Below are 25,503 nucleotides of genomic sequence, written 5' to 3'. Positions count from 1 at the left end.
TTATAAATCAAAATTAAAATAATTTTATAGGAGGAAGTGTTTAGGAAAGTTTATAATTAATGACAAACAACTGTTAAATAGTAGAATATCCAAGAATATCCAAGCATATTCACTACCACCCCTACAGGTTTTGATTAAACAAACCAAAAATTTAAAAGTTAATTTAATAGACTGTTGAAGTTAGAAGCATTAGGTTAAAAGGTGTAATGCCTATTGGAAAAAGCCCTACAATTAGCTGTATTATATATAGTTAAAGTAAGTGATAGTTTAATGTATAATATAGATAAATTATAATTTATTAAATATTATAATCCTGAAGTATTTTTTATGTAAAAGTTGCTTGTATTAAAATATGGAGAAGGTAACCATATGAAAATTTACAATATTAATTTGATTAAAATTAAAACTACTTTAATGATATTAAATTTAAAAATAATCTAGATACATATCAAGTATTGATTTATGGTATATCTATCAGAAATATAAACTATTTTTAAAAAGTATATATAATTATTTATACTTTTAAAATTATTTTCACATACATATACACACACACACACACACACACACACACATATATATATATATTGAGTGTGTATTTCTAATTAGGTAAGTTGTGGCAATATTAAATATCAAGTGAAATTCTATTTTAAATAATTAATATACTATTATAACTATTTCATGTTTACTTATTTATATGAAGCATTTTTATAAAAATTATTATTACAATCTCTTTAGGCATTTTCTATTTCCATTTATTTTTATTTAAATTTATATTAGATAAAATTTTCAAGTAGATTTCCAGTTTTTTGAAAACTATTGTTGGTCTTTTATTAATTATCATAAAATTTAGTTAAATTTTTTATCTTGAATTTTATTCCTTAATTAAGGATTTCAGATTTTGTGATATCTTCTAGTTATTAATAATATAACAAAGTGCTGAAGGTAGTATTAAATATATTATTTTTGAAAAGAATCTATTTAGTGCATAATAATGTAGCTAAATTTATTAAATAATGTAATTCAAACTATTGAACAATTTAACTAAAGCTATTGAATAATATAACTAAAAAGGTAAAATAAATTAAAACAACATGTAGCTAAAACATTTAAAAATGAGTATGCAACTTAAATTTTGAAGTTAGTAAGCAAAAATAAAACAATATACTCTATTATTTATTAAACAATGTTAATATAAAAAACTCATTATATTAATAAATGAATAAATTGTAAACTAAAGAGTTATTACACATGTCAAATAAAAAAATATTTTTTGCCAAACTATGAAATGAACATACTGTCCATAATAGTGTATTATTACTAATTAATAACCTTTGATAATAAAATTATTTTCAATGTAACTATTAAAATCCTTATGCACATTAATTAAATTCAATCCAAAATATAAAAAGATTTAAAAAATTGTTAGTCTTTTATTTAATAAATTTAGGAAAAATGAAAAGGTGGTATTAAAAATATTATTCATAAAATGTAATCCATTTTAGTTAACTAAAGTTATTGAATAATGTAATTAAAATTATTGAATAAATTATTAAAAAATATAACTAAAGCGGCAAAAACATTAAAATTTGAAGGTTAATAATCTTTTTGAGGCTAGTAATCTTTTGGTCAAAATAAAAAAGATCCGGGTAATTATTATTGATATAAAGAGTTTGTAACATTAAAAACTGAAAAAGTTCTAGGACAGAGAAGTTCATTCTTGCCAAATCATAAAAAGAACTTTCAATAGGTAATAATGTGTCTTTCTGTTATTGATTAGGAACCTTGACAATAAAACTATTTTCAAACTTAATTATTAAAACCCTTAAGCATGTCAGTCACATCTAATACAGAATGTAGAAAAATCTGAAAAGCCTCATCCAGATCTTTTGAAAGAGATTCACCTAACAATACCATGCATGGCTTGAGTTGAGATAGCTCACGAATTTGGGTGGTATGAGTGCTTTCCTTTGAGCTATATGATCATCCATAAAGCTCCTTGGCTCCCTTCCTCCACTTCATTTGAGCCTGGTGCGGTGAGGAGGTATTTGACATGCGTCGAAAAAGAGAAGGCGCGTGCATGGTTCTCCCTTGTGACAAGTACTCAATCACAACAAATGAATGATCGGATCGATCATCCCGACTTCATAGCAATCCAATACCCAGCTTGAGACCTGACTGCGGCTCTCTCCCCCGCAAAGATTCCCGCTGTGGCAACTGGATCCCACCGCTTGTTTTGCCATGGAGCTCCCATGCATCTCTTCCGCCTTGACAAGCTTGACGAAGGAACTTGCCTTCTCCAATAAAGGCACGAGGTTGAGGAGAGGCACGTACTTGGAGATGCCGAGCGTGCTTGTGGCCGCACAATACGATCTTGCCGCGCCGCCCAAGAAACCTTCTTCCGGACCGCTGTCCATCTGCGATCCACATCGCAGCTATGGCCGATCTTGTCGACGGCCGTCGCCACAGTACGACCCACAGCGCAAGACCTCACCGGTCGCTGCCTCGTTGCATTTATGGCCACGGAAAAGCTTGCTTTGAGGAATATTCTCCTCATGCACTGGACTTGTGCGAGCGAGACTTGGGAGGAAATGGATCGATATATATCGCTCTGCGGAGAGAAAGATCTCCGGCCTTTGAATCATGGCGTCGCCACGGATCAAACGCCTCCTCGAGGGAATTCGGCCGAGGCAGCTATGCGGTCGTCTTGCTCAGCTCGCATTCTATTCCACTCGAGTAGTGCTCAGCGTGGAAAGATCTTTGGTTGTCACTTACCTACAGTCAAGGCCAGTCAAACACATGTCACGGCAAAAAGATTCTTTGCCTTCGCCCCAGCGTCTGTACTCGATACCTGTAGCACAAATAGTGATTCCGGATTCTTCTACATCAAAACCCTAGGACACTTACCTTTGAGTCTCTCCGGTATTGTTGCCGAATCTGCCGTGAGATAGACCAGATCCTGCGTACTAGTCGCGAAAACTTCCATTCAGTTTTGATAGCCGGGTACCTTCTCAATACGTGATCTGGAAGAAAGAAAAGATGCTTAGACGAAGAAAAGAGATGAGAAGAGATGAGAGAACCTACTTGTTGGCTCATGTTTGGTCAGTCATCTGGTCGCTTAACTGGAAATCGATCACCAGGTTCTGGCCAGCCTCGACAGCCTTGTTGAGTTTTTGATTTCATCGGCACGGGCGCGGCTGGCTTCCTTGCTCCTATGAATTGCAGCTTCCGCGGTTCCTGCGATTTTTTCTCCTTGCGCTCCTTCTTCCTCTCCTTCTCGTGGGCCTCTTCTGTGCATTCTTGGACAGAGGTTTTCCATTTGGAACTTCTCCTTTTTCTCCACATTGTTTTCACCCCTTCTTCGTTTTGATCATTTGCTTCCTTTGCTGCTTCGTCAATCGCCCCACGCCAGATGAGCTCCTCGCAAAATCAAAACCAAAATCAAAATCAAGAATCGATCTGCAAAGCCCTAGCCTGGTTCAAAATTTAGGGTTCTTTGTCTTAGGTATCTTGGCGGTAAGATGCCGGCATTCGCGGAGGCGCCGCCGCCGCCTCCTCCTCCTCCTGGCCGCTCGGACACAAGCAGCGATGACAAATTCTGTGGCCAGGTCTCCAATGCCGTTTCTTCATTCGTGGATTCATTCGTAGATTTCATAGTTGGAGGGCAAATTCTCAGCAAGCACGCTCAATCGAGCGCAAATTCTTTCCATCCAGCGGCTGGAGCGGGAGGCGAGGCTAGGAATCACGGCGGCGACAGCGGCATGGGCATCGTCACGAGAATCCCAGCAGTGGAGAGGTTAGTCGCAATAGGGGACATTCACGGCGACTTGGCCAAAACCCGGGAATCGCTTCGCATCGCCGGCGTCGTGGACGAGGATGATCGATGGATCGGGGGAAAAACAGTGGTGGTCCAGGTAGGGGACGTGCTGGATCGAGGCGGCCAGGAGCTCAAGGTGCTCTACTTGCTGGAGAAACTAAAAGGAGAGGCCCAGCGGCACGGCGGCGATCTCCACATCATGAATGGCAACCACGAGGTGATGAACATCGAGGGGGACTTTCGTTACGCCACCAAAGAGGCACTGGACGAGTTCTCGGCATGGGCTCAGTGGTATAGGCGTGGCCAGGCTCTCAAGGAACGGTGCCATGGATTGGGACGTCAACCCGACGTGTTTAAAAACGTGAGGAAGAGCATCCCCGATGGAGTCCGTGCTAGATATGCTGCTCTACGACCGGGTGGCCCGATCTCTTCGCGTTTCTTGGCTCACCACCCGACTATACTCATCGTTGGAAGCACCGTCTTTGCTCACGGAGGAATTCTACCATCCCACCTCGACTACGGACTGGAGAAGATAAATGCCGAGGTGAGGGATTGGATTCAAGGACGGAAAGGCCGGCAAGCTCCAGGCTACTTACGAGGGAAGGACGCTGTGGTGTGGGCTAGACAGTACTCCATTCCAGTGGAGAGTTTGTGTGACTGCAGGCTCCTAGACGAGGTTCTCACGGGGATAACAGGGGCGAGTAGAATGGTAGTCGGGCATACGATCCAGGCTCCTTTCGGGATCAACTCGGCTTGTCGGAACCAGGTGTTTCGAGTTGACGTGGGAATGTCGAGTGGCTGCGCCAACACTGCTCCTGAAGTTTTGGAAATCCGACACGACACTGTTGTCCGGGTTCTCTCGAAAGAGAAGGAGAAGGCGGCCCCGCAAGCACCACCTGGTTTAGCTTCGATTTTAGATCGAGGTAAGTCGTAAGTTTGAATATCTTTGTATTCTATGATGAATTTTTTTTTACCGACAGGCAAATCTCCGATATTGCTTCAGTCAAATCTAAAATTTTAAGTTCCAGTTTTCCGAGATTCTGAGGTGGGAAGCACTTCTATCAATGCGTTCGGATCCCCGCCACTTTGAAGTGCGACCTTTCCAGCTCTCATGATTCCTTCCACGGCGCGATCCACATAGTCCGACGCGTATTTGACTGTCATCGACGCACCAAGATTTGGATAGCCACTTTTTCCGTAGTCACCATTAAGCTGCGATGCGAGTCCCACCATTTCCACTTGGAACTCCGTCAGCCGCCCTTCTTCGTTTGGAGGAGAATGCCGGAGTGACCAGGGCGAACTCGGCAGCGTCACTGGAGATTACAGGATCGATCAGACAGAGGTCGGACAAGAAGGAACTCAAAACTTTACCAGGACAGTCCGTTCGAGGTGTGGTCCGCGTGGAAGACAAGACAGTCTCAAAGGTCCCCGCCCAAGCGTCTCTTTTCGTCAGGAAAGGTTGCGTGAGATTGAAAATCTTCTTCACAGTGGCCGGAATGGAGGAATGCTCGTACTGGGAATCCTTGGTCGGTCCGTTTGGCCGGTGTATTACTGCAAAGCCAAGCACGCTTAGTAAGTTAATGGGAGGCAATCAAGGAGTTCATTTCGCAAGCAGATCTGCCAAACCAGCTACCCGGATCAGTGGCACGGGAAATGCCACGAATAAAGGCAGGGTAGGGTGACAGTCACAGCAGGAACGCCGCATAAGTCACGGAGTAAAGACAAAGGGAAAAGAAAAAAAGAAGCTCTGGAGGTACGAGTAGTAATGGTGGACGGTGACCGCGGGTCCCCAGAACAAGGACAGGAAACAGGAAGAACTCACCTGTTCCTTTGTCGATCCATGGAGAGACGAAAATCGCTGGGACGCGGACACCGAGCCTGTCGAAGTTGAAGTGATCGTCGTCTCCACCCCTGAGACCGTCTGGATTGGGAACGTTGTCCATTGGTGTGGAAACGTGGTCGAAGAAGCCACCGTGCTCGTCGTAAGTTATCACCAGCAGCGTCTCGTTCCACTGGGGGCTGGAGCGTAGGGTCTCGTACACCTCCTTGATGAACTTCTGGCCCTCGGCAACGTCGTGCGAGGGGTGGTCGTCGTTGGCGGGCGTCGCCTTGGTGTCGTAGTAGCGCTGCTCGACGACGACGTAGTTTGGGAGCTTGCCTTGCTTGGCATGCGTCTTGAAGAGGCCGTAGTTGTGGAACTTCCCGAGATACTTGGGGCTCCTCAGGTTCCTGAAAAGAGATGGAAGTCAGGACAGACGAGCAGAGGAATAGCAGCCACAACGAGGACGTGCCTGTAGAACAAGGTGGCCGGGATGTTCTGGTAGTAAATCCCGAAAGACAGCTTGTCTTGGTCGATCGACTCAAAGATCGTTTTTTGCGGGAATCCTTTGACAAGGTCGGACCTGACGTTGCTCACAGCACCGTGGGACGTAGCGGAGTGGACGTAGAGCCGGTTTGGCTGGGTGGAAGCTGGAACCGACGCAAACCACTTATCACAGATAGCAAACTCCATAGCCAAGGCGGTGTAGGCCGGGACGAGCTCGGGCCGGAAGGAGCTCATCACTCTCTGCGACAGGTTTTTCTGGATGATCTCCGCCTGCTGGGCGAAGCCATTCATGGGTGCTGGATTCTGCGAAGTACTTCCGAAGCCGAACACCTGGTCTCGGATGGCTCCGAACGAGTGGCCGGGATCGGGGTCCACGAACTCGGCCTTGTCCGAGACAAACACCGTCCCCGAGCTTGGGTCGGTTAAGTTCGTGGGGTTGCTCTCCTTCCCTGTCAACCCGTCGATCTCCGGGTTGAGCTTCTTGAGCCAGCCGAGCATATGATCGAAGGACCTGTTCTCCTGGACGAGCACGACTATCGTCTTGATCCGGCCGCTCGGCTGCGCTGCATTGGTGCCGGGGCTCAAGAGGAGCAGCAGGACAAGAGGTACTAGACACCACTTCATTGTTGCTGATTGATTCCCTCTTCCTTGCTTCCAGGGGACAAGATTAAATAGCGCGCGCTGGATTCTTTGCTTGGCCACTTCAAGAATACCAGCGCAACAAAGGAATGAGTAGCGCTCACTCCAGTCGATGCAAATCTTATAAGCAAGTATGGTGAGTGTGCACGCTCATGACTTTGCCTTGCACGCATCCAGCCCAAACTCATGAGGGTCCTCCAGCCCCAAAGCAGGCCCGAGCGAATGAAAAGAACAGAAGGTGTGAAAGAAACCCCCAGAAAGCGAGCAAGAACCTTTTCTCTCAAACAGCGGAGAGGAAGATAGACGATGATGCGAATATGCCGCGTCCATTTGTCTGGATTGGTTAATTGATGCCAGTAACTGTTTGGCAATTACTTTCTCCAGCCTACACGTCAAAAGCTACGCTGGGAGTGAAATAAGTCGTAGAGATTTGACCGAATGAGAACCTTAGAGCTATATAGGAGTGAAACTGGGAAACTTTTCAACACTTAGTTTATTGATTATCATCTGCCATAAACAAGGAAAAGAAAACATGTAGAACCTTTAGAGAGATCTAGCGAGAGGGGCCAGCCAGTAGCAAAGATCGTTAGAAAGAAACCACACAGAGCTACTTTGTGCTGTTTCCGGCGATTAAACATCAATTCTTTCTTTCGTCCTCTCATTTTACACTCTTGTACAGCCAAAAATGTTACTCAGTTGTTTCTACAAATCGACCCAGCCCACCTGTGTTACGGATTTCTCCTCTCCGGCCTCTCCCCGATCCCAATAAGAAACTCCCCGGCCTGGACACTCAAACCACGTAAGTTCTCCAATCATCCTAGAAAATCATCCTAGAAATATAACTAGAACAACGAAAAGGGAGAGAGAGTAAGAGCTCGAGTACCTTTCGATTGTCAAAGGCCGGAGGAAGCAGCAGCCGCAGCAGCTGCTGCAGCATTCTCCGTCCTACACTTGGCATGAACGATCGGTCCCAAAAGCGTCCTATCCATCCCCTCGGTCGAAGTTCCCGGAGGGACGTTCATATACACTGCTCCCCTGTACATCCACTCGTCCGTCTCGTCGCTGTAGAAATCCTCGAATGGCTCCCCGCACAGAGCACACGAGCTCTGGTTCTCGTCTGCCGGGACTGCGAAGTTTTGGTCCTCCTCCACCTTGCGAACCTCCGCCTCCTCGGCGAACAACGGCGGCGTGCTAGCTTCACACTCGGTAGCACTGACGCCGCCAATCCACTCCTTGAGTCCCACAAACCACCTTCTCGAGGACTTCTTCTGCGACTTTTGCCTCCTGTTCCGAGTTACATGCCAGTCCATATGCCTGCTGTGCTCGTCCTGTCCCTTAAATCTAAGCCCGCACGTCTTGCATTGCCTCGGGAAGTCCGAGTAGAGCAAGTTGATCACGATGTCATGTCGCTCCCTGAGAATTTCCTGGCGGAACTCCACTCCCAGTCCTGTAACATCTGTGTTGTTCGCCGATATGAGGCCTTGTGTGATGAGCGATGACAAGAGATTCCCGAGTCCTCCATCAGGTCCAGGTCCAGAACCGGATGGCCCAAGCGGTGGTGCAGGAGCCGGAAACATTGGTAGTGGAGGAGGAAATTGAAGTGGAGGTGGAGGTGGCGGCGGCGGTAGTAGAGCCTCAGGCTGAAGTTGGGACTCTGGCTCAGGAGGAATAAAACCGGTCTTGAACAGTGCGGACAACAGGCTAGAAGTATTAGAAACTGGTAAGGGTTCCGAGACGGGCATGCCAAACGGATGAAGGGGAGGCCCCGCTGGAGGCAGCAGCGAGTGGGACATCATGGGAGGATGTTGGAACTGATTATTAGGTGGTCGAAGAGCTGAAAACTGTGGTGGGAGTGGAGGATTCTGCTGCAGCTGAGCCAAAGGTGGCGGTGGTGGTGGTGGTGGCGGTGCTGGATCAAGGACGTCCTGCAAATTCTAGTTAGTTGCACGAATAGAAAAAGGGAAAACAGTAAAGTTAAGGAAAAACATCCAACAGCGAACCTTAGCCTTGAAGTGTCGTCCGTCAACCTCCCTCCGTGGTGACTGCACGTGTCTTTCGGTTCCTGGTGTATCGGAAAAACCCGTATCGGCCAGCGAGCGCTTGTTTTTGTTCTGTCCACGGCCTGTTAAACGCGAGGAAACAGCAGCCTTCCGGACTTCGTCGTTTGAGCCTCCATCCCCTCTGTCAGAGGTCTTCCACAAACCTGTTGTTGTCTTGGAAGTCGCGTGTGAAGGCAAGGAGCCGCCCTTGCTATTCTTCTCGGGCCACCGCTTCTGGAATCCAGTGTCGCCATTTCTTGGAACCTCCTGCACAAGAAGATTAGATAGAACAACAGATAAAAGTCACTACAATACCTTGTTAGATTGTTGGAGCTGTTTTTGAGCTTCGAGGATGTACTTGGGATTTACATGAATCCCATGCCCAGTACGAGGAGGTACCGATTCTACAGATCTTAAAGAAGGTCCATTTATTGTAGAAAAATGCAGTTCAACTTCTATTGCTCGCAAAGGAGCTTGCCCGAAAACACCACGCCAAGTCTTGAAGAGATGCTGCATTGCAGGGTAAGTCGTCGGGTCGACTTGCCTGTAGCACTTGCAAAAGACCTGCCGTCCACCCAGGACTGTCAAAACAGAGCGTCGACTAAACAAAATCCTTTGCATACCTCCGCTAGGCGCTCGCCAAAGTACTGCACGTAGTCACGTCCGATGTTCTTCACAATGCTATCCAGGAGATACAACGCAGGCAGCTTTTGCTCCTTGGCCACCTACAGCCAAACAGAAGAAAGAAAACCAAAACTTTAGAAACAAAACGGACCAAAGAAAAGGAAAGAAAAGAAAAAGGAAAGAGAGGAATCCACATACCTCCATGATGTGAGAACAGATCGCGTTGGCTATGCCTCGAGCAGCATGTAAGTTTTCCCCAGCAATGATGGTCAAGTTAGTAATAATCGGCTTGGAATTGAAAGTGAGCTCGCCAAGAGCTGCCTTATACTGGGTAACAAGTTCATGGTCTTGCTCGTTCTCGAGCCTCCCTCTCTCTCTCTCCCTCTCCTCTCGATTCTCTCTCTCCCTATCCAGAGCCTTGAGGCGCTCGAACACATTGACGCGGGAAGGAGGAGCAAGAGGAGCGGCGGCGGCCTTACTCTCACTTCCTCGCCTCTCCATAGGACTCACCCTCCGCCCACCACCGCCGCCTATCTTTGCCCTATCGGCTGCATCAAGCAAGACACCACTCTCCCTCTTAAGCATGGCCGGAGCTCCGATTCTCGCGAAATCGGGGAAAGAAAAGGCACCACACAAGAGGAGGCCGCGGATTTTGTTACCTCATTGGAATCGCAGCAGCGCCGCGGCCGACCTAGCACAGCGCGGGCGCCGTCGCGGTCGATCGATCCCCGAGCATCGCCGCCCACGCCGATAAGCCGATCTTTTGCTTTCGCCCAAACCCTAGAATAAGGAACGCATGACCGCCCCCTTGGACGATTTCCGTCCCACAAACGAGGCACACCTTTAGAAACGAATATTCTTCTTAAACCCCCTTTTTATAATTTTTTGTGGCCCAAACTGCTTGCCCTAGAAACCATTTTATCCAAGTTAGGGCGCTGGCCGTCGTCGCGGAGAAAGGTATGGGTGTCTCTCTCTCTCTCCCCCGATCTGTCTGTGGCGTGGGATTTTCTGGCTGGATTGCTTTGTTCTCTGTGATTCTGGCCTGGAGAGGGGGATTTAGGGAAGAATCGCTAGCTAGAGCCATGAGAATGTTGAGAACCAGATTGCTGACCAGGGAATTGAGCAGGGTATCAGCACGGTACCGGTTTCCTCCGGAGCAGCGAGGGAGAAGAAGAGTATGTGAGAAAAATCTGGCAGCGCAGGCACAGGTTTGAGGAATAGGTCGAAAAAAAGTGAGAAAGGAGGGAGAAACAAACAGGGAAGGGAAGATGAGCACCCCGCCGTTTCCCAACGATGGCTCTTTTCTCGAGAGGTTTAAGCAAATGCAAGGGGCTCCCGCTGTGGCCGCTACTACTAGCGCTGTGAGTGAGCCGCCGAGCACGAGCACTAGCAGCACTAGTTCTAGCACGGGAGTTCAGCCCGTGAGCATCACGATCAAGAAGAATTGCTGCATAGGTTCCAAGGCACCTCCCGTAACGCCAGCGTCAAACGGGAAGTTAGCGTTCAGTTTGAAGGCCAAGGTAGTTAGGCCTGCGGTGAATCCATTGAAGCTGGGTGACAACGATGATGATGAGGAGGAGAGTGCTGCTGCCGCTAGTACTGCTCCTGCGGCTGCCAAGGTGGTGATGGAGAGACCCGCGAAGAAGCAGAGGTTTGATGTTGTTGACGCTCCCTCGCACTCAGGTAATTCAGTTCAGTTTCGTTAAGTGGTTTGATTGAAACCTGTCTCATGCTTGCAGCTCTGCCGGCCCCTCCTCTTGATCCTGATGTGAGAAAGGTAGCGGAGAAGCTTGCCAGTTTTGTTGCAAAAAGTGGTCGGGAATTCGAAGATATCACTCGGCAGAAGAACCCTACGGATCCTCGTTTTGGGTAGGCCATTGAGAGGGAATTGTGGTGTTTTTGGAATGCTTGCTTCTTTCGCTTGTTTTCTATTTTGTTATGGTGGTGCATGAATAGCGTTTATCTCTTTTCTTTGGCAGGTTTCTGTTCGATGTTAATTGCTCGGACTACAAGTATTACGAGCACAAGCTTGCTGAGGAGGAATCCTTCCTCAATAAGCCCCATACTCCGATCGTGTTGCAACATGGTAAAATGTTACTCACATCTGGTGCTAGCTGGTTTATGTTGGGATAAGTTTTTCAGCCACACCATCTCGGCAACAATCGTTTCCACAGAGAAGCTCACAACGTACAAACTTTCAGACCCCTGCCTCGGCTCTATACGAGAACGGGGAAGAAGCACGCCATGAGCAGGAGCAAGACACAGGTATGCAAAGTGTTTAAATATTCGGGGTTCTGACTCTACTGTTTCAGCCAAACAATCAACAGAGCCAGACTCTTTGGCTATGATGGACTTTTATATGAAAAAGGCAGCCCAGGAGGACCTCCGAAAGGCTCCTAAGCAAACCAAAGATGAAATGCCTCCACCGTTGTCACTGACGAGTACACGTAAGGATAAGGTCTTGAGATTCGTGCTGACAGTCACTATGCAGCCTCCACAAAGAGGGGTCACCATATGGGAGACTACATTCCTCAGGAAGAGCTGGAAAGATTTATGGCGAAATGCAACGACGTCAGTGCTCAGAAAAACATACTAGAAGCAACCGAGAAAGCCAGGATTCAAGCAGACAATGTAGGCCATCGTCTACTGTCCAAGATGGGATGGAAAGAAGGTAATGCATTCGAAAAAATTTCTCCTTGTTTGTAATAGTTGCTTTATATGCTTCAGGTGAGGGACTTGGAAGTGCTAGAGGTGGCCGTGCCGATCCGGTGCAAGCGGGACAAGTGAAGCTAAACAATCTGGGATTGGGAGCCCAGCAACCTGGCGAAGTAAACTCTGAGGACGACATCTACGAGCAGTACAAGAAACGTATGATGCTGGGTTACAGGTTCCGTCCTAATCCACTGGTAAGCTTTCTCTATTTGTTTTCGTGGAATCTCGAGACACAAACCCGGTCGTGTTCATTCAGAACAATCCCAGGAAAGCATACTACTGATGAACCCCCGAAAAAATCAGAAAAAAAAAAAGTCGTTGTTTCTATACACGATCTAAGATTCCTCCGCTCTGTAAGTGTATCAATCACGTATTGTACATCTTTGCTGCTGCCATGACGCTCGGCTGGAAGGAATAAATCACAGGGAAGCTTGCTTGTGGAGGACAACTTGGAGATCTAAAACAAAGAACGAATAAAAAAGTTCCATCGTGTTCTAGTACTTGCTGGGCTCAACCGGGCAGTCTCCAGGTAGCGGATACTGGCAGTAACTCTCGTTCTTCATGCACAGGAAGAGGCGCTCGTACGCAGCTCCCATCTTGGTGGCCGTGAACATAAGCGAAGCATAGTCGCGGCAGAGCTCTCCTTTACGTCGCATGGTGTCGCGGCCCTGCGCGATCACGGCCTCCATAGCCTGCTCCAGCGAGTCGACGTTGGGCGAGAAAGTATGGCCAAAGTCGCTGCTCACCACCACACTCCAAGTGATGCTCGAGAAGTGCGTCGCCAGTAGCGGCTTACCGCACTGCATGGCCTCGAGGAGAGTGTGATCCAGCCCCTGCGAGCGCAGCGTCGGATTGACGAAGACGTCGAGCGCGTTGTAGAAGTCGGCGAGGTGCGCGGGATCCATGGGGCCGAGCGTCTTGGCATTTGGCGCGAGCTCGCGGTAGCGGTCGGCCCAGGGGCCGTGGCCCGCGACGAGCAAGAACACCCCGGGGTGACGCGCGGCTATCCGCGAGAAGGCCTCGAAGAGCAGCGGGTGGCCCTTGTCGCGGACCAGGCGACCGGCGGCGCCGAAGACGAGACTGGCGTTGACCGGCACGCCGTACTTGCGGCGGAATGCCGAGCCTGCGTCCAGGCTCGGGCGGAACCGCGACTCATCCACGCCGTTGAGGATGGTGTGGACATTCCGGAGCGGAATCTCGTAGATGGTCTGGAGGACGTCGCCCACGTAGTCGCTGGTGGCGACGTGGTGGCGGTAGCTGGGGAAGAACTTGATCTCGTCCGCCACGCGCGTCAGGCGCTCGCCAAGTGATCGCTGGAGGTCAGCGCTGCGCGGCTCGCCGGGCTTGCGTACCAGATCCTGGACAAGGTCCGAGTGGATGATCTCGTAGCCGATGCCGTGCCAGGAGGCGGCGAGGTTGGATCCCAGGAGCTGGGCCTTCCAGTGCGGCAGCGCGACGCTCTCCGAGTGGACGATGTCGAATCCGCCCGGATGAGTGGAGTTGTCGGCGAGGAATTGGTCCCAGGCGCGGTGATAGTCGAATCCACCGCCGGCGTTGGGGCGGGAGAAGTGGACACGCAAGAGCCCCCGTTCTTCGTGATCCTGTTGATCGTCCAGGAGCTCTTCCGGATTGTCGGAGCCAGCAGCGGCGGAGGTGTAGACGTGGATCTCGTGGCCCCTGGCGGCGAGATTGCGGTGGAGCGTGAGAGCGTGGCGCTCCAGGCCACCCGGGACGCCCCCGACTGGCCACTTCTTGACGAAGAGCGCGATCCGGAGGCGTTCCTGGATGGGGCCGAAGCACAGCCGGTTCCACGCCGCCTCCATCTGCCGCAAATCCCCGCGCCACTCCCACAGCGATTCCTGATCGCCATGGCCGCCGCTGCTCCTCCTCGCCGCCGCGAGCTCGCGATTGCTGGAGCGATCCCTCGCGCAGGAGGTGGAGGAGGAAGAGGAAGGGCCATTGAACAATGCGAGAGAGTAGACGATCATCGACGCCGCCACCGCCAACGCCCAGATGCATTGCCACGTATATGGCAGCCCACGGCCACGGCTGCCGCACACCGCCATAGCTTCCTTCTTCTTGGAGCTCGCCGTCGTCATTCCTCGTCCATGGGCGAGAGCTCGGAGGCGAGAGAAGCGCCATGGTAACGGACGGCCCAGATTTGAAGTGGCCTCAAACAGAATATCCGCGGCATCTCTCCTGCCGTTATGTCGGAAGAACCGGGATCGTGCAACATGGGCGGAATCTCGTCAATTTCCCAGCAATCCGAAAATGGGGACAAAACTCTTGTTGACAAGCTCCGCGAAATTCAACACGCACCGCCAGCCCGTGAGTTTGAATTGATCATGATCAGACAAACAAATCAAAGAATGAAACGCTTGGAGCAGCCAAGAAAGATCTGCCAGACAAAGAAAATCTTAGAATTCGATCGATTCCTCCCTCATTCATGGCCCATTTGAGCAATTTGGCACAATCCTCGCAGAGTTTCACGGGCGATCGTTGACAATCGGGTACAATGCGGGGCTGCGACAGGGCAAAGCCATCAGTGATCCATCAATTCCCACTCCTCTTCTCCACTCACCTCAGCTCCGCGCGGGCGGCGCCGCTAGCCCGCGCCGCCAGGAACTCGAGCGCCCAGCACACCACCCCCATCGGCGGGCGCTCCTCGGGCGTGGAATGCCAGCACTGCTTCATCACTCTCGCCAGCGACGGATCCATCCATCGCGGCACCTTTGGCCGCTTCCCCGGCAAAATACACCCCCACCCGCGCACTTTGCGGTAGAAATCCCGCGAGCTCAGCCCAGCGTAGCGCTCCAGCGGCGTTCTTCCCGTACCAATGGCATAGCATGTCATAGCGAAGCTGTACACGTCAGCCTTGTCCGTGTACGGGCACGTTGGGCCATCCTGTACGACCTCGGGCGCCCAGTAGCATTTGCTCCCCCTCCTGGAGGTGTGGACGTAGGATCCCTCGCGGATGAATCGCGAGGTCCCAAAATCCGCGAGCTTGACCATCGTCCCGCCGCGCACGAATCCCTCCTGGGCTGGGTCCTTCGATCGATAGAGCACATTGCCGGGCTTGACATCGCGGTGCATGATCCTCTGCGAGTGGATGAACAGTAGCGCACGCGCGAGCTGGAGCATGATCTCCAGCGCGTCCGCGGCCCCGAATTCGGCGAGGGTATCGATCGATCGGCCCCTACGATCGATGCTGCCGACGAAGAGCTCCATGAGGATGGAGAATTTGTCGCTCTGGGCGTCGCTGGCTCGGGGGATCTCGGCGTAGGCGAGCGAAGCGAGGATGTGCGGGTGACCGGAGAGCTTGGATTGGATGGCCAGCTCGCGCAGCGCCTCGGATTTGCTGGAGAAGCTCTTCATGGCATAGGATTTGTCATTCCACTCCACTTGGTGCACCACTGCGTAGCTCCCCTTTCCAATCATATCCCCCATGTCCGTCTCGCGGATCTCCGCCCTGGGCGTGCGCTCCAGGAGCTCCTCCTCGCTCAGCGCGGTCCCGTCCGGATCGGGGAATCTCACGCTCTCCATTCTCCGCCAGAGATCGATCAGCTCGCCCCTATCCTGCTCGCTCGCTTTCGGGAAGAACTTACGCATCCATTTGTTGACGCTGCGGTTGGACTCCATCGCCATTGCTCCGTAGCTCGCGGAAAGAAGAATTTTTACTTACGAAAGTCTCGTCAACCCTTTGAAAAGTCCGGAACGCGGCCAAAAAACGTTCTTGTTGTTCTTGCTTCCACGCAGGTGAATCAAAAGAGGCTTCCTCTTCCAATGAGGATGTCGCCATAAGCTTCCTTTTGTAGCACACTGAGATAGCTATTTGAAGCTAAGACTGCACGAACGAAACATAACATAGCTCACTGGTAAGAAAAAAAAAACACTATCGAGACTCACCGCAGATGTGGAAGAACATCTTTGCTCCCTGAGAGGCGTTCATGCCTTCCGTAAGGCTATCGAGGGACAACGCCTTGATCCCCGGAGAGCTGATGAAGTGCTCCCGCAAGTACCTGAAATGTTTCTCATGGTATCATCATGATCGAAAAAACTCGGAGCAGCTTACTGGAGCATGATGCTTGTGAGCTTGTCTAAGTCGCGTTGATAGGCCTGTGCGGCTTGAGTCGGCTCTGTTTCTGGCGGAGACACGCGAAAGTTCTAAACAGTTGAAATGTTTTCTTTCAAGCTTACCAAATTGGCTTGGTAGAACTGTGATGTCTGGAGTTCTTTCTTCCGGGAAAACGTCGTTGGTATAAAAATCAGTACCAAAAGGCGAGTCACTCTTGCGTTCCGACGCTCGCGACCTCTTGGACCTTGAAAAACATTCAGAAAACTCTTTAGTTAGTGCAATTCGAGGCATGCAAGTTTTCAGACCTCAAGCTGGTCGGATAATCCCCCACAACGTCGGGAACGAGCTTGTCGGTGGATTGAGAGCTCCTTTTTCGTTTAGAATTCATGACGCTGTTCACTGGAAAAACACACACAAAAGAAATGTTAGTTGTTGCGCCAAGGAGTTTTTTATAAGCGGGGAACCTGAAATATTTGGAGTCACTCCGGTTTGGACATCAAAGAAGCTGCCTCCTTCGCTTCCTGTAACAGGAGTTTGAACGGGTGCTCGTAGTTTCTCGACGGAGCCGTAATTCTCAAAGTTAAAAGGTGCCTCAAAACGCTCGGGCTCTTCGAACGCGAATTCCAACGGCGGAGGAGGCTGCGAGCAAAACATCAGTGAAATAGCTTCTAAGTGCTACTGTAGTGCTACCGATTGATCAGCAGATACTTGCTGGTCCTGCTGTTTGGCAGATGTTTGCTGTTCTTGTTGTTTCTGCTGCTCAGAAGTAGTCTTTTGTTGTTCATTCCTTGGAGTCACCACGGTTGCTTTGGACCACAGATCAACGATTGAGGCTGGTAAAAGTGACTTCGGTATGGTACCGCAGCCTAAGAAAGTTAAGGGATTGTTCAGCATCACTTTTGCTCTTTCAGCCGATGCTTGTGTATACAGCTGTTTGATCGCAATGTCAGTGAAGGCAAAACGCTGTTCACATACCTTTCGTCTATTTCTTCTGTAGATGATATTTGAAGTGTCCTGCAGCCAGGACTGGAAAACTTGAGCTGGAATCTCAGTCAACTCGACGTCGTAGACGAGTTTCTTCTGCCGCTTGATCGTCTTTCTTTTCTTTCGCGGCTTATGAGGCTCCGGCTACAAAAGTAATGCATAACAAAAGAAATGAGTAGTAGAGGCAGATGCTTACCGACTTTGGTCCTTTGTCTTCACCTTTTTCGTTGTCGCCATCCCGTTCTTCAGATATCGGTTCAAGTCCATTTGGAACTTGAACAGCATTTAGTCGTTATGTAAGCTTTGCATTTTTCAACCAGCTCTACCTTGAAGCGGGGCATTCATAGTAATCATGTCGTCAATAAAGTTCTCAGGCTGCTGGAACCTGTACTCACTTTCTTCCCTGAAACAAAGAAAAGCTTAGCGCGCTTTAGAAACTATCCATGTTTGCCTACCTCTCGACATCGTCATCCAAAACAGTGGCGAAGGAGCGAACACTATCCTCATTCAGCGTGATGTCTTCGTTGTCAGCTGTTCTTACAAACCTCCTTCACCTCATTAGATCTCGTGTTGATGACACGTACCTTGAAATCGGTTGGGTCTGGTTCTCGCCACCGGAGGAGGAACCGTGAAAAACTCGGGATCGTCCTGGTCCGGTGTTTCCGGCTCCAGCATCGCGCGCTCGAAATCCTGGAAGGTTTCTTCGGTGCCATCAATCGTGATCGCTTCGAACCTGGAGTCACAGATCGCGTGGAGCCAGCTTAAGATAAACAACATCTTACGTACTTAGCGCGAGCTCTCCTTTGAGGAAGCCTGGTAGTGTCCTCGGTCTTCAGCGCGGCTTGTTTGGTTTTCATCTTAAACTGGAGCCAACGAACAGTGATCATCGAGAGAGGAAGAACAAAACCAAGAAAACTTCCTCACCAGGAACTCCGTGACATCGTCTTGATCAAGGAAAGAATGTGAACGAAAGCAGAGAAAATAAACCATGGCCTTACCATACAAGAATTTGACTTTGTGGTTGTAGATCCTCACGATACCTCCTGCAAGAAAGATCGATCTTAGAAGAGGCGATTCTTACATGCATCGCGAGATCCCTTACCCATGAGGATTCCCGACAGCCGTAGAGCCAGAGGAACGACGGGATTGATGATCTGCATGCTGCGGAGAGACATCGGCGCATTTCAATCGATCCGATCAAAATTTCCAACCAAGAATCCAACAAACCAGCTCTCTTGGATGTCGATCTGATCGGTCCTCTTCCTGTTCATCTTTGGATGCACCGTCGCCGCGATCCTGCAAATAAACGCGAGAAGAAGAGATCGATGAGACGCTTGCGCCGATCCGCGCGCATTCTCACCATATCTGCCCGAAGGGACCTTTCTTGGAGAGCAATTGGTGGGAGTAGAACATCGTGGAGTCGAGAATGTAGGCCGCGCAAACCTCTAGTAGGGTTTTACCGCCATTCTTGAGGGCTTATTTGGCGAGAGGCCAAAAATATTTTGCCCGGCCGGAGGCCCGCTTGGGACTGGATCATCGCTCGCCGCGCTTCCAGGTTTCCCGATCTTCACCGCATTCCTGGCCGATCGAGGTAAGCGAAGCATTCTCTTTGTGGGGCATTTTGCTTGGTATTTCTTGTTTGTTTTTCCTGGGGCCAGGCGTCCATGTCCTAGAAGATTGCTAGAAAAGCGTTCTATGCTTGCCTGTCATGCTCACAATGGTTTTACGTACAAGGTTTTCCAGGGAGCCCATGAATCCTCGCAAGAGCTTTGATTCCATCAAAGACTTAATGAGGTACTAAGCTATCAAAGGATTCTTGACTCACACCCAAAATAAATGTTTTCAGAGCTAGCAGGATCCATTTACTTAAGAGTTCCATCTTCTCCGCGGAGTGCGCAGTAGTCGATCATCATGCTGACGGTATTGTTTCTCGGACTAGTTATGCTATTCTCTCGATATCCGATCGAGGTAAGTGAAGCATGCTTGATCGCTTGACAGGTATTTTTTGTTCGTTTCTTCGGGCTGTCGAGAAAAGAGTTCTATGCTTGCTTGCCGTGCTCAGGTTTTTTCTTGTTTTTCAACGTTTCTTCAGTGGTTAACTCTAACGAGGAGCGTGGAGTCCTTCCATCAAACTTACGAGAGCTATGAAAAAATTCTTGACTCACACTCAGAACAAATGTTTTGCTAGCTAACAGAAGTACGCATGCATCCATCTACTTCAGAGATCCATCTTCTCCGCGGGGACTGCGCACTAGTCGATCACCATGCTGTGGTATTGTTTCGCCTCGGTCTAGTTATGCTATCCTATCCGATCGAAGGTACTGAGCTATGAAAAACTTCTCTCAGAAAAAATGTTTTGCTGGCTATCAGGAGTACGCATGCATTCAGATATTCATCTTCTCCGCCGGGACTGCGCACGGATCATCATGCTGACGGTATTGTTTCACCTCGGACTACTCAGGTTTGTTTTTCTTGTGTGGAGTAATGCCTTGACAATATCGTTTGAGTCACGCAGGAGGGCCAGGTGCAGCGAGATAGTCATGCTGCAGCCTGCCAAAGTTTCTGATCATCCGTTGCCTCAATCCTGGTGCGTTATGGCTTTTTCTTTCACTCGCAAGCTCACGCCATCGTTACATCCTTTTCCAGACACGGCTTCTCGAATTCTCTATGACAATTGATTGAGAAGATGACGGAAAGTGGAGGAGAAAAAAATCAACAAGCATTTACGATTTCTCCTGGACAGAAAGACCTCCTCCCTCCTGATCTCTAGAGAACGAGTCTAGATCTACAAAGACTCAAAATCTTTCATCGGTATGCTCTCCATTCTATATTCAAGTCAATTCGCTCGCTCACAAAAGTCTCAGCGCCACCACGGTGGACGCGACGATCAACCTCCACCAAGTTACGAGACTATCGCCACCCTACAGCAAACCATTTTCTGGTCAGTTCTCTCGGATCGAGAAAGAAAAAAAAAAGGCTTAAGCTCTTACCGAGGTGTTGTCTTGCTCTGACCCTTCTATAGGGACCGCTGCCGAGGCTCCGGAGCTACCACTGGGCGCCATGGAGGTGCTGGGTGACTCGCTCGTCGCTGGAGCTATCGCTGGGACCAGTCCCATCCCTGGAGAAGCCGCAGGGCCTGTTGGTCCTCCTCCTGGCGATGGCGATGACGATGGTGACGATGGAGGAAGCCCTGGGGCCAGGACTAATCCGGCCGGAGTTGGAGATAGTGCCAGGGGAGGAGCAGCAGCCAAGACGCCAACACTGATGGTAACTTTCTGTCCGCCATCGCAGTGCGTTCCCTGGCCCTCCACTGAGAATCCACACGCAAAGTAGTACGCGCCAGTCTTCTCTGGAGCTATCCACTTTGGAAAAGCAAAAAGAAAAGGAAAAAAGCAAGAGCTTTGGCCACTTTAGTCACGAGAAAGCGGTCCGGAAGCGTACTACAGACCGTGAAGTTGCCAGACGATCCAGTGTCGAGCATGGTTGCCTTCGCAAAGTTGCAATTGTCGAAGTCGGCCTTGGACGGAAGCATTGCCACATTGTGAAAGCCTGGAGCGTATCGAAACACTGCACGATTCATACGGGATCGTTTGTTAGCAGCCATAGCGCAAGGACTAGAGAAACGAAAAAACCAAGGCGCTACCTACACTCACAGGGAAGCCTGGAGAAAACTTAGAGAAGAGAAGACCAAGAACAGGATGATCCACTCACCGACGGAATCTCCCGATGCGACTGGCTGAGAGGCGGCCCAGGCAGCATAATCTGGAACCCTCTGCGTGGAGAGATCGAAATTTGTCCAGCCGAGCGAGTCTCCCACGGTGATGACAACACACATTGCCCTCCTGTGGAGGAACAAGACTAGTAGCAAGCAAAAACACACTGTCGAAGAGTTTGTGCTCCTCCCCATCTTGAGAGCCTGAGAGCCTCCCTCCCTTTCTTTGTTACTCTTGGAATCTTGGGCTCAACAAAACAGTAGGAGTGCTTCCTTATAAAGAGGACGCATCTAATAGCCGTTGCTCTGTCCTTGTTTCTTGCCTCATAAACTATGGTGTTCAGGTGTCCACAGAAAAGCTTGTCTAAAATTAATGGCGGCTCAAAAATTTCCATGAACTTTTTTCTCACTTTTTGTTTAAAGGCATTGGCACAAGATATTTGTTGTTTCTGAAAAAAACTTTGACGTATATACCTTTAAAGTTACTAGCGAATGCAGTGCCAACTTTTGGCCAAAAGCTCCTGGACGTTTAGATTGGGTAGAACGTAGCGATTAAAAACACCTTGTACAGAACTAAATAACCGCGTGATTCAATGGTACAACGAGCGTATCTCGCCTGAAGTCCTTTCAAAGATTGTATTTTGCTCCAGTATGGAGGTATCAGGATTGCGTCTTCAATTCTGTCCTCGGTAGCAACTCGACACCTAAAGAGAACAACACACAAGACCTTCAAATGAACGGAAACTCTTACCAATCGTAAGCATCTAATGGACTCCTTTCTCCTTGACATTTTCGATGGCACACAAATGAGCAAGATTCCACAGAGAAGAAAAAGTCCTCACTCCTAAAGAGCTGACAAGCGTAGTTTGGGACCAGTGCTGCCTCCTCCACAAACGTAATGCCAAGAACATACCACCTCATCCGCTAACATAGCTTCGTGGTAGTTGTGATGAGATCGAACGCTTACTTTGCCAGGGAAGATGTCTAAGTGAGCAAGAGCGACGAGGAGTAAGCTCCATCATCTATGTCTCGGCGTTGACCCCTGTTTTAATGAAGCCCTAGCCATGGCTACTACTTCTGCTGCCTATCCGCCACCGCCTCCCTATTACACGCTCTACAAGGATCCAGCCTCCGCGCCATCGCCGCCTCCGCCGCTCCAGGGAACTTACTCCGTGTTTGGGAACACGTACACGGTTAGACCCTCTTCTCCTTTTTTCTTCTCTTATAAGCTTGAGCTTTCAGACTGACGATACACTACCCAGTTTGGAGGAAGTGGGGCTTCGTCAATTGTATCCCATAGGACCCAACATTGGTAAGTTGGACTCGACCAAGAATTTTTCCAGTGGATTGATCTTTGTCCTCAAACTTTGGGAGATTAGACTACAAGAAGGAGCTCAAGGCTTTGAACCGAGAGCTTGTGCTCCAGATGATGGAGCTCGCCGACGTTTTGGTGGAGAGGCCTTCTCAGTATGCTCGAAGAGTGGAAGACATGGGGCTCATTCTCAGAAACATGCATCACTTGCTCAATTCACTCAGACCACACCAGGTTTGACAAAAACAAAATCCTTTCTTGTCTGCTCATGCAAAGTATCGTTCTCCAGGCCAGAGCGACACTTATTCGCATTCTCGAGACCCAAGTGCAAAGACGAAAGCAAGCTGTGGAAGAAGTTCACAAGTAAGCATTGGAACTCGTTTTTGTATTCATATTTTCTCCCTGATTTGATCAGGAGAAGGAACGAGGCAAGATCACTCCTCCAGGAATCAACAGCTGCACTAGAAACCCAACTTAGCCAGCAAAGAATTGTGTGACTTTTGCTTTAGAAGAGGAATATACTAGAATATCTAAATATATTTAGGATATTTCTCTTTTAAACTCTTATAATCAATATTTTTAGTTATCACTAATACAAAACGTGTTTAAATTAACAGTTATAATCTAGTACTAGTACTAGAATGTACAAGAGGGGAAAGAGTGAGCAAAACCAAATGCCACTATAGTCAAACTCCATTTTCTGGTGTTCACTCTGTTGAATTGATAATTGTAGTGGTGATTTGTGAATGATTGTTAGAGAATGTTAAACATTCATAAGGTTTGTACCAAGTAAAACTTTAGATTTTCTTCTGTTACTCAAATATTTTCCCTTGCCTTGTAAAGACAGTAGCACATTAGGTTACAAAGGCAGTGTATATGTGTGTTTTATGTAGGCTTTTTTTTCTTTGGAAGTGTGTTATTTTGTATGCCAACATTTGGAATGGGAAGAGTTATAGGTTAAGCATGTGATTACTTTGCCATCTTAGCCTTGTCAATTTTCTTTTTCAGCATGATGTGTCATTATAAATAATTTCGAAGTTGCAACCTTGTAAGTTACTATTATTTACTTGTGGAGCCAAAGTCAAAGAATTGTTTTTCTTTCTTCTAGGGAGATAAGTATTGCTGTGGTTGAAATAAAACTAAGGAGAGTATATCTAAGATGGTGCATAGTGGAAGATGAAGCTAATTTACATTTATCACTACCAGTTTTATTTAATATTCAATCCCAATATTTTTATCTCATTAAATCAAGTAGTACCACAAAGTTAGTTTAGTTGATAAGAATGAGGGGAGTAACACTGTAAATAAATACTAATTATCTTGACAATTACTGTGGTTGAAATAAAACCTAAAGGAGACTATATCTAAAGTGGTGCACTGAAGTATTTATAGTGGAAGATAAAGCTAATTTACATTTATCACTGCCACTTTTGTTTAATCTTTGATCTCTCATGTTATTAAATCAAGTAATATCATTGCATTGTGATTGCTACCACCACAAAATTTGTTCAGTTGATATGAATGAGAAATGGTGCTAATCAGCAATATTCTAAATAAAGGCTAATTATCTTGACAAAAAAGAAAGAAAGTGCTAAGAAAGTTCTGAAAATAACATAAACTTTTAAAAGAACATCACTTATTGTATTGTGTTCTAAAATTCTTACATCCTTTTCTAATTAAATAAGTATGTATATTTGCCAACATCAACTAATAAAGCTAGTTAGTTCCCTAATTTAATCATAGTCTATTTATTCTATTCATTTCTAATTGAATTTAGAAAACTTGAGAAATGAAAATAAGTTAGCAATTGTAAAAAACTAAAAAGAATGACCCAAAAGATGATTTATAAAGGTTTAAATATAGAAAGAAAAGGACCATGAATAAAAAGTGCATCCCTTTTTTAAATATTTAGGGTTAAGCGTCCTTGGGTTATTAGGCTAAGTCACATCTCAGGAAGTTTAAATTCAGGAACTTACATTAAATATAAAAAAGGTTTTGCATTTATATTTAGATCTCAGGTCTAACTTTGCTTATTTGCTAAAGGAATCACACCTTATAATTAAGATTAATATTTGGCAGTTATTTGCTCCACTTGGGCTAAACTTTAGGGGTAGAGTGTCAAAAGAGCACATTTGCTTAAGACGGATTCAAATATAGAAGAAAAAAGCCCATGAATAAAAGTGTATTTTTTTTAATTGGTTAATAGTTTAGGGATACTTGGGGTTAAATGTCTTTGCTAGATAACCTCTTGTGAAGTTTAAATTCAGGATTTTATAGCACCCTCTTTTATAATTACTTAAGAGTTTTAGAATAATTGGGGTTAAATATCTTTAGTTTAAGTAATATTAAGCTGAGAAGTTTAAATAAAGTTGTTATTTATATTCAAGCTTTACATTAATTGTATTTATAAAATTTTAAAAATTTAGTAATTTTGAGAGTATTTATAGATAAATGGTATATAATTTTTTAATAAATATATACATAATATTAAGAATTAAAAAAAGATGGGAAAATTAAAATGACTATTAAATTTGAGTTTTAGATTAACTCTTTTGATAACAAATGAAAATTTAAATTAGTAGAATTAAGGATATTCTAAAACTAAAAATATAATTGTGTGGTATAAGTGTATGGTTACAATGCCATATACTAATATTAGCATAGTAAAATTTTGCTAGCCATTAAATTAGTTTCAATCCAAACCATTTGCTTCTATGAGACACAAATCCTTAAGCCCCAAATGTGAAACACAAAATCCCTAGGCCCCAAAGTGGAGCTGGAAAGGGTGCCATGTGGTAGTGGCTGAAGCAAAAGCCAAACGAGCGTGACCCGTTTGGAATAAAAGCTCCGACTTGGAAGGTCGAGAGCGGGAGTGGAACTCCCAACAAAGTGCTTGAGGAACAAGCACAAAGCGAGCAATAAGCGAGGCTCCAAAAAGGGACCCAAAAGGACCAACACATGACACGTGGAAGAGTCCAAGATGGAGTCCGAGATGGACCGAGACGGAGTCTGAGATGGAGTCTGAGATGGACCGAGATGGAGTCCGAGGTGGAGTCCGAGATGGACCGAGATGGAGTCCGAGATGGATACCGAAGTGGAGTCCGAGATGGAGTCCGAAGTGGATACTGAGATGGAGTCCGAGATGGACCGAGACAGAGTCTGAGATGGAGTCCGAGATGGACCGAGATGGAGTCCGAGATGGAGTCCGAGGTGGAGTCCGAGATGGAGTCTGAGATGGACCGAGACGGAGTCCGAGATGGAGT

General features: G+C 47.5%; 9 protein-coding genes and 1 long non-coding RNA gene across 12 annotated transcripts; 4 read left to right on the top strand and 6 right to left on the bottom strand.

The window, feature by feature from the left end:
- Window positions 1–3,490: 3,490 nt before the first annotated feature.
- LOC9636928 (shewanella-like protein phosphatase 2) lies at window positions 3,491–4,848 on the top strand. Its single transcript, XM_002974845.2, has 2 exons — window positions 3,491–4,740; window positions 4,798–4,848. The coding sequence occupies exons 1-2, from the start codon at window positions 3,522–3,524 to the stop codon at window positions 4,836–4,838; spliced, it is 1,260 nt and encodes a 419-aa protein (XP_002974891.2). The 5' UTR covers window positions 3,491–3,521; the 3' UTR covers window positions 4,839–4,848.
- LOC9636927 (non-specific phospholipase C1) lies at window positions 4,744–6,805 on the bottom strand. The gene is made up of 4 exons (XM_024679400.1): window positions 6,109–6,805; window positions 5,640–6,046; window positions 5,189–5,368; window positions 4,744–5,130 (listed from the first exon to the last, which is right to left on the bottom strand). The coding sequence occupies exons 1-4, from the start codon at window positions 6,765–6,767 to the stop codon at window positions 4,835–4,837; spliced, it is 1,542 nt and encodes a 513-aa protein (XP_024535168.1). The 5' UTR covers window positions 6,768–6,805; the 3' UTR covers window positions 4,744–4,834.
- Window positions 6,636–7,153, top strand: LOC112347871. Its single transcript, XR_002992884.1, has 2 exons — window positions 6,636–6,748; window positions 6,802–7,153. It is a non-coding gene; the product is annotated as an uncharacterized LOC112347871 (long non-coding RNA).
- Window positions 7,154–7,257: 104 nt separating this feature from the next.
- Window positions 7,258–10,242, bottom strand: LOC9637686 (polyadenylation and cleavage factor homolog 4). Its single transcript, XM_002974648.2, has 6 exons — window positions 9,644–10,242; window positions 9,445–9,546; window positions 9,137–9,385; window positions 8,783–9,088; window positions 7,666–8,707; window positions 7,258–7,564 (listed from the first exon to the last, which is right to left on the bottom strand). Exons 1-5 carry the CDS (start codon window positions 10,028–10,030, stop codon window positions 7,676–7,678), a joined length of 2,076 nt encoding a protein of 691 aa, XP_002974694.2. The 5' UTR covers window positions 10,031–10,242; the 3' UTR covers window positions 7,258–7,564; window positions 7,666–7,675.
- A 122-nt stretch (window positions 10,243–10,364) lies between these two features.
- LOC9636926 (SURP and G-patch domain-containing protein 1-like protein) lies at window positions 10,365–12,657 on the top strand. Of its 2 annotated transcripts, XM_002974844.2 has the most exons (9): window positions 10,365–10,402; window positions 10,572–11,128; window positions 11,185–11,314; window positions 11,425–11,531; window positions 11,588–11,710; window positions 11,758–11,892; window positions 11,937–12,116; window positions 12,173–12,351; window positions 12,414–12,657. In XM_002974844.2, exons 2-9 carry the CDS (start codon window positions 10,714–10,716, stop codon window positions 12,438–12,440), a joined length of 1,296 nt encoding a protein of 431 aa, XP_002974890.1. In that variant the 5' UTR covers window positions 10,365–10,402; window positions 10,572–10,713; the 3' UTR covers window positions 12,441–12,657. The 2 variants fall into 2 exon arrangements, with proteins under 2 accessions (XP_002974890.1, XP_024535169.1); XM_024679401.1 differs by having other exon boundaries at window positions 12,173–12,657.
- On the bottom strand, window positions 12,652–14,256 carry LOC112347892. The gene has a single exon (XM_024679490.1). It carries the CDS (start codon window positions 14,254–14,256, stop codon window positions 12,652–12,654), a length of 1,605 nt encoding a protein of 534 aa, XP_024535258.1.
- Window positions 14,257–14,464: 208 nt separating this feature from the next.
- On the bottom strand, window positions 14,465–16,395 carry LOC9636925 (light-sensor Protein kinase). Its single transcript, XM_024679402.1, has 5 exons — window positions 16,355–16,395; window positions 16,230–16,299; window positions 16,064–16,176; window positions 14,739–16,001; window positions 14,465–14,680 (listed from the first exon to the last, which is right to left on the bottom strand). Exons 4-5 carry the CDS (start codon window positions 15,800–15,802, stop codon window positions 14,644–14,646), a joined length of 1,101 nt encoding a protein of 366 aa, XP_024535170.1. The 5' UTR covers window positions 15,803–16,001; window positions 16,064–16,176; window positions 16,230–16,299; window positions 16,355–16,395; the 3' UTR covers window positions 14,465–14,643.
- Window positions 16,396–16,907: 512 nt separating this feature from the next.
- On the bottom strand, window positions 16,908–18,820 carry LOC9636924 (sister chromatid cohesion 1 protein 1). The gene is made up of 9 exons (XM_024679489.1): window positions 18,677–18,820; window positions 18,444–18,512; window positions 18,003–18,079; window positions 17,801–17,949; window positions 17,672–17,747; window positions 17,543–17,619; window positions 17,413–17,489; window positions 17,208–17,360; window positions 16,908–17,162 (listed from the first exon to the last, which is right to left on the bottom strand). The coding sequence occupies exons 1-9, from the start codon at window positions 18,818–18,820 to the stop codon at window positions 16,908–16,910; spliced, it is 1,077 nt and encodes a 358-aa protein (XP_024535257.1).
- Window positions 18,821–20,008: 1,188 nt separating this feature from the next.
- On the bottom strand, window positions 20,009–21,225 carry LOC9637685 (cucumber peeling cupredoxin). Its single transcript, XM_002974645.2, has 4 exons — window positions 20,928–21,225; window positions 20,665–20,783; window positions 20,207–20,578; window positions 20,009–20,137 (listed from the first exon to the last, which is right to left on the bottom strand). Exons 1-4 carry the CDS (start codon window positions 21,121–21,123, stop codon window positions 20,066–20,068), a joined length of 759 nt encoding a protein of 252 aa, XP_002974691.1. The 5' UTR covers window positions 21,124–21,225; the 3' UTR covers window positions 20,009–20,065.
- Window positions 21,226–21,459: 234 nt separating this feature from the next.
- Window positions 21,460–22,833, top strand: LOC9637684 (mediator of RNA polymerase II transcription subunit 7b). 2 transcript variants are annotated; one of them, XM_024679588.1, is made up of 6 exons: window positions 21,461–21,936; window positions 21,985–22,121; window positions 22,171–22,240; window positions 22,308–22,474; window positions 22,530–22,603; window positions 22,656–22,833. In XM_024679588.1, exons 2-6 carry the CDS (start codon window positions 21,993–21,995, stop codon window positions 22,735–22,737), a joined length of 522 nt encoding a protein of 173 aa, XP_024535356.1. In that variant the 5' UTR covers window positions 21,461–21,936; window positions 21,985–21,992; the 3' UTR covers window positions 22,738–22,833. The 2 variants fall into 2 exon arrangements, with proteins under 2 accessions (XP_002974889.1, XP_024535356.1); XM_002974843.2 differs by having other exon boundaries at window positions 21,460–22,121.
- The last annotated feature ends 2,670 nt before the right edge of the window (window positions 22,834–25,503 follow it).

Source organism: Selaginella moellendorffii, unplaced genomic scaffold (genome assembly GCF_000143415.4).
Source record: "Selaginella moellendorffii unplaced genomic scaffold, v1.0 SELMOscaffold_25, whole genome shotgun sequence".
Classification (NCBI taxonomy): Eukaryota; Viridiplantae; Streptophyta; class Lycopodiopsida; order Selaginellales; family Selaginellaceae; genus Selaginella; species Selaginella moellendorffii.
Note: the sequence above shows the minus strand (reverse complement) of the source record. Positions and strands in the feature narration are given on the sequence as shown.

Bases quoted from the DNA above. Each gene is read 5' to 3' on its own strand.
- LOC9637686 (XM_002974648.2), bottom strand. From the start codon at position 10,030: ATGCTTAAGAGGGAGAGTGGTGTCTTGCTTGATGCAGCCGATAGGGCA. The intron at 9,547-9,643 runs GTATGTGGATTC...GTTTGGCTGTAG, and splicing joins TCTGTTCTCACATCATGGAG to GTGGCCAAGGAGCAAAAGCT. The intron at 8,708-8,782 runs GTTCGCTGTTGG...TAGAATTTGCAG, and splicing joins GACGACACTTCAAGGCTAAG to GACGTCCTTGATCCAGCACC.
- LOC112347892 (XM_024679490.1), bottom strand. From the start codon at position 14,256: ATGACGACGGCGAGCTCCAAGAAGAAGGAAGCTATGGCGGTGTGCGGC.
- LOC9636926 (XM_024679401.1), top strand. From the start codon at position 10,714: ATGAGCACCCCGCCGTTTCCCAACGATGGCTCTTTTCTCGAGAGGTTT. The intron at 11,129-11,184 runs GTAATTCAGTTC...TCATGCTTGCAG, and splicing joins TGACGCTCCCTCGCACTCAG to CTCTGCCGGCCCCTCCTCTT. The intron at 11,532-11,587 runs GTAAAATGTTAC...TAAGTTTTTCAG, and splicing joins TCCGATCGTGTTGCAACATG to CCACACCATCTCGGCAACAA.
- LOC9637684 (XM_002974843.2), top strand. From the start codon at position 21,993: ATGGCTACTACTTCTGCTGCCTATCCGCCACCGCCTCCCTATTACACG. The intron at 22,122-22,170 runs GTTAGACCCTCT...TTGAGCTTTCAG, and splicing joins TGTTTGGGAACACGTACACG to ACTGACGATACACTACCCAG. The intron at 22,241-22,307 runs GTAAGTTGGACT...TTGGGAGATTAG, and splicing joins TCCCATAGGACCCAACATTG to ACTACAAGAAGGAGCTCAAG.
- LOC9636924 (XM_024679489.1), bottom strand. From the start codon at position 18,820: ATGCTTCGCTTACCTCGATCGGCCAGGAATGCGGTGAAGATCGGGAAA. The intron at 17,748-17,800 runs GTACGTGTCATC...TTGTAAGAACAG, and splicing joins CAGACCCAACCGATTTCAAG to CTGACAACGAAGACATCACG. The intron at 17,620-17,671 runs GTAGGCAAACAT...TCTTTGTTTCAG, and splicing joins TTGGATGACGATGTCGAGAG to GGAAGAAAGTGAGTACAGGT.
- LOC9636928 (XM_002974845.2), top strand. From the start codon at position 3,522: ATGCCGGCATTCGCGGAGGCGCCGCCGCCGCCTCCTCCTCCTCCTGGC. The intron at 4,741-4,797 runs GTAAGTCGTAAG...TTTTACCGACAG, and splicing joins AGCTTCGATTTTAGATCGAG to GCAAATCTCCGATATTGCTT.
- LOC9636927 (XM_024679400.1), bottom strand. From the start codon at position 6,767: ATGAAGTGGTGTCTAGTACCTCTTGTCCTGCTGCTCCTCTTGAGCCCC. The intron at 6,047-6,108 runs GCACGTCCTCGT...ATCTCTTTTCAG, and splicing joins CCGGCCACCTTGTTCTACAG to GAACCTGAGGAGCCCCAAGT. The intron at 5,131-5,188 runs GTAAAGTTTTGA...TGTAATCTCCAG, and splicing joins ACCTCGAACGGACTGTCCTG to TGACGCTGCCGAGTTCGCCC.
- LOC9637685 (XM_002974645.2), bottom strand. From the start codon at position 21,123: ATGGGGAGGAGCACAAACTCTTCGACAGTGTGTTTTTGCTTGCTACTA. The intron at 20,579-20,664 runs GTCTGTAGTACG...GCTTTTCCAAAG, and splicing joins GATCGTCTGGCAACTTCACG to TGGATAGCTCCAGAGAAGAC. The intron at 20,138-20,206 runs GTAAGAGCTTAA...GGTTTGCTGTAG, and splicing joins CAGAGCAAGACAACACCTCG to GGTGGCGATAGTCTCGTAAC.
- LOC9636925 (XM_024679402.1), bottom strand. From the start codon at position 15,802: ATGGCGATGGAGTCCAACCGCAGCGTCAACAAATGGATGCGTAAGTTC. The intron at 14,681-14,738 runs GTGAGTGGAGAA...GCCCTGTCGCAG, and splicing joins GCCGCCCGCGCGGAGCTGAG to CCCCGCATTGTACCCGATTG.